General features: G+C 49.2%; 4 protein-coding genes across 4 annotated transcripts; 1 reads left to right on the top strand and 3 right to left on the bottom strand.

Moving 5' to 3' along the window:
* The first annotated feature begins 2,105 nt into the window (after window positions 1-2,105).
* Window positions 2,106-3,854, top strand: ASPGLDRAFT_52891 (alpha-mannosyltransferase). The gene has a single exon (XM_022547857.1). It carries the CDS (start codon window positions 2,132-2,134, stop codon window positions 3,626-3,628), a length of 1,497 nt encoding a protein of 498 aa, XP_022395969.1. The 5' UTR covers window positions 2,106-2,131; the 3' UTR covers window positions 3,629-3,854.
* Window positions 3,855-4,651: 797 nt separating this feature from the next.
* Window positions 4,652-5,012, bottom strand: ASPGLDRAFT_40131 (thioesterase domain-containing protein; the record flags this gene model as incomplete). Its single annotated transcript, XM_022545180.1, has 2 exons — window positions 4,652-4,933; window positions 4,998-5,012. 2 exons carry the CDS (start codon window positions 5,010-5,012, stop codon window positions 4,652-4,654), a joined length of 297 nt encoding a protein of 98 aa, XP_022395968.1.
* Window positions 5,013-5,166: 154 nt separating this feature from the next.
* On the bottom strand, window positions 5,167-5,821 carry ASPGLDRAFT_40130 (uncharacterized protein; the record flags this gene model as incomplete). Its single annotated transcript, XM_022545179.1, has 2 exons — window positions 5,167-5,469; window positions 5,576-5,821. The coding sequence occupies 2 exons, from the start codon at window positions 5,819-5,821 to the stop codon at window positions 5,167-5,169; spliced, it is 549 nt and encodes a 182-aa protein (XP_022395967.1).
* Window positions 5,822-6,870: 1,049 nt separating this feature from the next.
* Window positions 6,871-7,311, bottom strand: ASPGLDRAFT_95857 (pyrroline-5-carboxylate reductase family protein; the record flags this gene model as incomplete). The annotated part of the gene is made up of 1 exon (XM_022550581.1): window positions 6,871-7,311. A coding segment is annotated over one exon (441 nt), but the record flags the coding sequence as incomplete, so codon positions are not given.
* Between the last annotated feature and the right edge of the window lie 524 nt (window positions 7,312-7,835).

Genomic DNA, 7,835 nt, shown 5'->3' with positions numbered 1-7,835 from the left:
GCTGCTTGGGTTTTCATGGCTGTCAACCAGCAAATTGAGCGTATTTGTTTGAAAAGAAAAGCAAGAACGCGAACAAGAAAGGAGAGAAAAGGGGTACAATAAAGGGAAAAATAAAGGAAAGAGAGAGGGAGGGAGACCAGAGGTAGTCCTGGACATCCCTGGATTTGGCAAGTTTGGAGGTCTAATGGCGTCGGCAAATGGCTGTATAGAAATGTGATTTTCCCAGCCACTCTGTGTAGGCAGTGAAACCTGCCTTTATGTGGAGGATATCAGTCACTGGCTGGCGGCCCCATGGATGTGCTGCTGCTTTGCGGCCCTCTCTGCAGTGATAGAAGTGGGATGGCTCCTTTCTGCGGCCGCATGAGCATGTCAGTGGGATTCTAATAGAGTCGGCATCAAATAGACTGCAGGGCAGCTAGTTTAGGTTCATCCTTTGATAGTGAGCAGTTCAACGTTGCTGCATGGTCTGGCTGGGGTAAACAAAACCATCCTAAGTCTGAGGCCAGGATCCAGGAACAAATGGATAACAGATGTAGTAATAAAACCATTGGTCGCGCAAATAAGCACACATGATGCCAATATTGGTGATGGTTAGCAGGCCGCTCAAAGCAGCGTCAGGTGCTGCCGTTTTGGGCCACTGGCTAAATGTGACGGCCAACGCAAACTTCAACTGCCAATATCAACAAACAAAACCGTCGAGGCAACCGCCGCCAGCTAGGCAAGCAAACAAACAAAGCACTGGCGCTTCCGCGCAACCCATAGATATGATACCCCTTTATCCTGTAGATGGATGAATCTTCTTCTTTTTCCCTCTCCAGATTAGAAAGATTCGATATTCTCGTCGTATGGCTACCTGATCTAGATAGGAATATCATTTCGTTAGTATCTACTAGTCCGAGACCGTGACACCATGGACATGTTTTAACCTATCAGTAGGAAGTAAAAGCAAACTGTGGCTATGTAAAGATGCCAAGTGACTTAGTGTTTGGGGTGGAAGCAGAGCAGCCAATGAACAGTGTCTGCATAGCTAGACCTCGGCACCGCCCGTAGCCCGTCCGTCTGAGCCCGTAGGGCGGCCACCAGGCGCCCGCGCCCGCCCAGGGTGCCCATCGATGGGCGCGTGGGTTTGGGCCGTGGGCGGGAGTACCCCGCCCATGGACGAGCTTTAGCGAGGTCTAGTTAGTTAACGTATTCCACAGGCGAGCTGCGCACACGGGCGAGTTGCGCACCTTGTATTCCCATATAAAATGTGCTATATTTGAATGCTTATATCTCAACAACAGCTGAATTATATGGAAGTATACTAAATATATTGCTTATTTACCAGTATACGAAAAGGTTTAGGCTATCGAAATTCGAGACTTGCAAATAATTGTCTTAAATACACATTGTATCATAAAATACAGCGTAATTAATATTAACTTAATGATTAGGGTATAACACTCTGCAGAATTCAGTATACATAATATTTATAGTGTATAATTGCATCATATACAATATCATACAAAAATTTCTTAAACTGGTGGAGATGTGAGCATTCAAAAGTTGCACATTTATATGGGAATACAGTGTGCGCAACTCGCCCGTGTGCGCAGCTCGCCTGTGGAATACGTTAACTAGTTTATGCTCGGGTAGACCACATTAAGATGAGATAACCACAGCTTTCCTAATTTGACGGATTTACCTGGCTTGGAGGCTATTTAGTGGCATACCCTGCATTTTCGACATGAGTAATGGCAGCTGGCTCAATCATGTCTTGAAACGGAGACTCCGTAAGGCTCTGGAAAACCTCATGAGTCAGTAAAAGACATTTTGTATTAGTGGATCCTTTCGTGCCTGCTGTCAATCGGAATCAAATCCATTGCCGCAAGTCCGCTATTCTGATTTGAGCCTCAGCCAGGCCTTAGCTTGGATCTAAGTGCCACATTTAATGAACTCTCTGTCCACTTGTCGTCGCTATGTATCAACTTGAAATACGGAATACATACTAAAGCGCGTAGTGATCTCCGCTGCTGACTCAATGAGAGCCCCATCGAGCTTCTTTTTAAGGGGCATCAGGCTGGTTTGGACCTTGCTATTTATTATCATCTCACCACACCACTTTCCCCGGACTGACAATACGGGTTTGAAAATGCGAATGGCCAAGAGTGCTCACGTGAACAAGAGAATCTTCGTCACTGTTCTGGTCGTCCTCATTCTTGTCAACTCTTACCATCTATGGCTTGGAAAGCGGTATTTCAGCCATATTGCCCGGGCGGCACTCCACGATCGCCAGGCGCAGTTCCGTGATAATTTTTATTACTTGCTTGATAAATATGCGCCCCGATGCTCGCCCCTGGAATTGGTTGGTTCGGCAGGGTGGCCGAGATACGACGCGGTGTTTGAAACCGTTCGGAAGAATCATATCAATAACGCCGACGAAATCCTACGGCCTATGCAGATAGCGCACGATGGTTTTGTTCAGTCGATCCAGAAGCTTGATGTCCCTTATCTCATTCTCACAGAGGGCATCGTGTCTTCGGCAGGGGGTAAATATATGCCGACCTTTGTAGTAACCCTGCGTTTGCTGCGACGAACCAGGTGTACATTGCCGGTAGAGCTGTTCGTCAAAGATTCAACTGAATATGAGCCGCAAATCTGCGAGAGGATTCTCCCAGAACTCAATGCACGATGTGTAGTGCTCTCAGAGGTGATGGGTCTGGAAGAACCAAAGAACAGTAACAAAGCAAATAGGGCCGATGGGGTAAAGATCGAGCACTACCAACTCAAATCCTTCGCGGTCCTCTTCTCATCATTTGAAAAAGTCATCTGGCTAGACGCAGACTGCATCCCCATCCACAACCCCGCAATTCTCTTGACCACTGACCCTTTCCAATCCACCGGCCTCGTCACTTGGCCCGATTACTGGGCTAGCACCATCTCCCCATTATACTTCACCATCTCCCGCCAACCCGAGTTTCCCAGCACAGACCGTGCAACAACCGAAGCTGGCGTGTTCCTAGTCTCCAAGAAAGCCCATTCCCGAACCCTCCTCCTAGCAGCCTACTACAACTACTATGGTCCATCACATTACTACCACCTCCTTGACCAGGGCGCCCCGGGAGAAGGCGACAAGGATACATTCATCCAGGCTGCTGCCGCTGTGGGCGAGAAATTCTACACGGTCAGCGAGAAGGTCGCAGACTTGGGCCATCAGCGGTATGAAGGGAATGACCACGACATCATCCACGTGGCGATGCTGCAGGCCGATCCGATGGAGGACTACAAGCTCACTCAGCAGGGGAAATGGCGGGTTGAGGATACATCTGAGGCCCCTGCCCCGCGGGCATTTTTCATCCATGCGAACATGGTCAAGTTCAACCCCGGAGAGAAATTGTTGGAGGAGAGTTCGAACAAAAATGATGATGGAAGAAGGAGAATGTGGGCTGCTCCGGAGACGTCTGTTCGGCGGCTTGAATATGATGTTGAACGGGCGGCTTGGGAGGAGGTTATGGCGGTGAGCTGTACCTTGAGGAGTGCGTTTGAAACATGGGAAGCTGGGGATGGGTTGTGCGAAGATGTCAAGATGCATTGGGCGGCTGTGTTTGAAAATCGGGATACTGATGGACTTCATTTTACGCAACAATAATTGCTGACGCTTTGTATATATATTTGGACATAATGATTCTGGTATCTTCCCAGACGGCACTCCCGAGTACCCAAAACACGGCGAGCAAAGAGCAAGATTTTTTTCTAGGGTTTTGTCAAGCCTCAGGATTCAGATCAAGAAATTTCTGCTCAAAGATTCTCGCACCCGGTTCGAAAGAGCATGCGAGCTTAACAGAATCAGATGAGATAAAAAGAACCGCGACTACGCAGAGCTTGTGCTGAGGCTGGAATCTGAGGATGTGAGGAGTGGAGATCAATTGGTCGAAAATATCGTGCATTGAATTTGGAGCCGTCGCGTGGCCTGTAAAAGAAATACTCAAAATACGGCCGGAAATTGCATATTTTATGCAAGTCACGAGGTATTCGGTGTTTGCATTGTTTTTAGTCCCATGGCAAATGTCACGGCCTAATGATCCCTAGCCAGATTGAACAATAGTTGGGCAAAATTCATGATAGGATGCGTTAAATTTGCAGGAAAGAGGGTGATGCTCCAGCCATTCCAGTGGGAGTTTATATGCCCTTTGGCTCTTGGATGATAATAGTTGTGAACCACTTTTGACTGCAGAGACTGCCAGTTGAGATGGACAATTGATGCTTAATGCTGACAAAAGAACAGGCCAAGAATCTAATACATAAGTCAAGAGTAGCTTCCCAAGCTCCTTTGGGGGAGAGGGGGAGCGTATTATGCTGGTATACTGGCAAAGAAAATCACATAACACAAGTGGAAATCACTGGATTAACATCAACAAGACATCGCTACTGAACAACTATCCCTGAACAAACTCCTCAACTGCACATGCAATCTGTCTCACAGACTGCTCCTCGCTTAGCAACTCAGAATGACGCCCGTCCGCCACCACGACTCTAATCTCCGACATCACCTCCTTAAACCCATTGTAACTACAGATCTCCTTCAAACTTGCTTATGTCATCAGAGGCCTTGATGAACAAGACACGCCCCCCATACCACCTCGCCACGAGGTATTTTGTGTAAAGCACCAGGTTATACTTTACTTCTTTCAGCATGCCTCCGCGGATATTCATGGCACCGGGTGTTTTGCAGGACGTCGCCATTGGGACATTGAACCACTTCTCGCAGTGCTCGTCTTGTGATTTGGCTGGGGAGTGGTGGGCGGTAGTTGACGTGTGCGTCGATGATGATGAGATGCACCGTCTCGTTCTCCTGGCGAAGGCGATGGCTGACTTCAAGGGCAACATTAGCGCCAAACGAGAAACCGCAGATGTAATACGGTCCATGCGGCTGGGCACGGCGAATGAGGGATACCTGTGCAGATTCCTTTTGTCAGTCTGAAGTGCAAAGGCAAAACGGAAAGAGGTTAACAACGTACGTGGTCATTTGCCATGTCTGGGATGCTCTTGTACTTATCTGGTCGACCAAATTGGACCTTTCGATTCCGGTCACGTCCAGTGAGGGTAGATGTGTAGCTAGCTTGGTAAAGACGATGGAAAGACCATCAACACCAAAGAGCCCAAAGAGCTTCGGGCGCTTTGCTCGACTCAGCTGCCAAATTCAGGATACGATGGCCCAGGGCAGCAAATGCAAGCCTGCTGTTGGGAGAGTCGATGGATTGACTCAAAGACGAGGGCATCGAGGTAATGGCGTTCCGGGTTGTCCAGGAGCCTGGAGCGCTGAGACAGAGACATGGCAGTGGTGGTATGGACCAGCGCCGCTTCTTCCATTTCGGCGCTGCAGAAGGGGATATCTCTCAAGATACTATCGGGACCGTAAGTTCCCAGCCGACGAATCATATTTTCGAAACTCTCGGCGATGCTGGCGACAAATTCGGACCGGAATGCCGTCTGCTAGTACTCAATGATCAGGCGCGGCTGGGCCGTCGACTCATCGACATATAGATAGAATGAGAGGATAATGGCCATTACCGGTCACAGGATCTACCCGACTGACGTTGCTGGCGGACGTTCCTGCTTGAATAATATGCTCCGCTTGGGATTTGTCATGGTAAACAAAAAGGACCTGGGTCGAGGCCTTGTCAGTTTCGGAAACCGATAACCAATCCACAACATGCTCGATGGGCTGGGCATGGGAAACGCTTTCCCAGTATGCTTCGTGAGTGGCGTCACGGACACTCCGGAAGCTCTGCTCAGAATCGATCTTCACGGGCAACAGTGTCGCAAGCACACAGCAGCCCATGACGTCCTGGTAACGAGGATGCTCTAGTCGCGTAGATGTAGGAATTCCTAGCAGGAATTGCGATCGCTTGGTGATACGAGCATGGAACACCTGGCACAAGGAAAGCCAACAATAAAGCGTGTGGAGGATTTCCCGCACGACAAGAGGAAGGCTTCTACCTCACTGGTTGGCAGAGGATGGTGGTGCAGGCGACTGAGTTCATGCCTGAGATAGCCTTGGGCGGTTGTAGCTCTGGGAAATCTCCCTGTCGGCTGAACAGGGCTTCGAACCATGGCTCAGACCAGGAGTGATCGGTTTGCTGTGTCCACCAGCATCAATCTTGCTCCTGTCTGTCGGTCATGGATTGGATCTGTTTTGCGGCGTATTCGGGATAGGAATGTCGCAGAAATGAGGATGGCACACCTGAAGAGTACACGTCCAAGATATTTTGTAGTAGACCCTCAAACGACCACTCATCAATGGAAAGGTGATGCACGCGGAAGTGAATTATCACATCCTGGAGGTCTGGCGAGATCTCATATACAGTGACTCGCAATGGAGAACCACAGGAAACATCGATGCACTCGTCGCCAACCTTGTGGATCAGCTGTTGAGCAGTGGTTTGGATGACAGATATTTTGCTACTAGCCGCCATCTCGCAAAGCTGGGAAAATCGCACTGAGACTAGTTCTGGCAGTAGGTCCTCTGGCGGATGAAGGATGCCGATGACTTCCGCATTGTCGTTATCATCAAGCTCGTATGTGCACCTCAAAGATTCATGGGCCCGGCATACCTGACTCACGGCATCGAAGAAACTCTCCAGATCTATTTGAGGCGATTTCAAGTGGAAGGTGAAATTACAATTGTAGGCGCCATTTTCCAGCACTTGATGAGCATGGAAGATGCTTTTCTGGCCCGGAGCAGCCCTAAATCGGGCCGAGGCCACGCAATTGAGCGGTGAAGGCGCGGCAATTTTGCTTTCCTCTTCGCGAGACTCGATTAATTGAGCCGATTGTTCGAAAGATCTGATCCACCTCATTCATCGACTCGGTGTCCACCCGTCGATTGGCGAAAACAGCAGTCGCTCCCTGCCGCACGGCGACAAGCGTATTGGGCATACTACGCACGATCGGCGTTTTTCCAGGTAATTTCTGCTCCAGCCGCGAGACTGTGATGCCGGGACACACGATTACCACGACAGGCGGGCGTGGGCCGAGCTGAAAGCTAACGCAAGCCTCGCAAATATCACGACATACAGCAATCGTGTACTGCGGCTGAGTACCAATCACTACTATGTGGACTTGGGACGAATCGGGCCCCTGCCAGATTCGAGGGTCTTGGTTGTCGGCAGTGACCAGGGCAGAGGGGTAGTCACGCTGAAGCCCAGAAAGCTGTTGGGGGTTCCGGGTGGTGAGCGACAAGCGGTAATTGGATGGCTGAGGAGACAGAGATAGGAGAAGGCCATCGACAATGCTACGGCCCAGGGTGCTGCAGCCAATGATGGTTAATTGTGTTTGCATTGTAGGCATGACTGGCATGGCAATGTGAATGAGCTCAGGTTTTTGGTGGTCTACGATGTGGTTTCTTTTATGCCCTGGTTTTCTTCTACTTTCGGTATGCCGGGGCAGATCTCTTGTTACATTCATCAGCCCATTAAAACCGGATCGGAAGGCGCATTATTGATATAACAGGACCGTTGGTCATTCAGCCGCAGCTGAAGTTCAGCAAGCCATGCAGTACCACACTTTGCGTGTTCATGACTGGGGTTAAATTCCATGTGACATGTTTGAAAAGATGAATAGCGTCAGAACTGTCTCTAGAAATACACGAGGCAAAGAAATGAAGAAGAAAAAGGTGATGGTCAAGCGAAACAATGGCCTATTTATGCCAAATAGTTTTTTAGATGCACTGTTTGGTTTTGCATAGCTCTGCTCACCCCAACACTCACTCACCCTCACCCAACTAGTGCTCTAGGTCATTGTCATAAACAGAGTAGAAATACAGCCTCACTCGCTACGCGAGCGAGGCAAAAAAA

This window comes from Aspergillus glaucus (assembly GCF_001890805.1).
Source record: "Aspergillus glaucus CBS 516.65 unplaced genomic scaffold ASPGLscaffold_33, whole genome shotgun sequence".
Lineage (NCBI taxonomy): Eukaryota > Fungi > Ascomycota > Eurotiomycetes > Eurotiales > Aspergillaceae > Aspergillus > Aspergillus glaucus.
The sequence above is the reverse complement of the archived record's forward strand: the minus strand, read 5'-3'. Positions and strand labels throughout refer to the sequence as shown.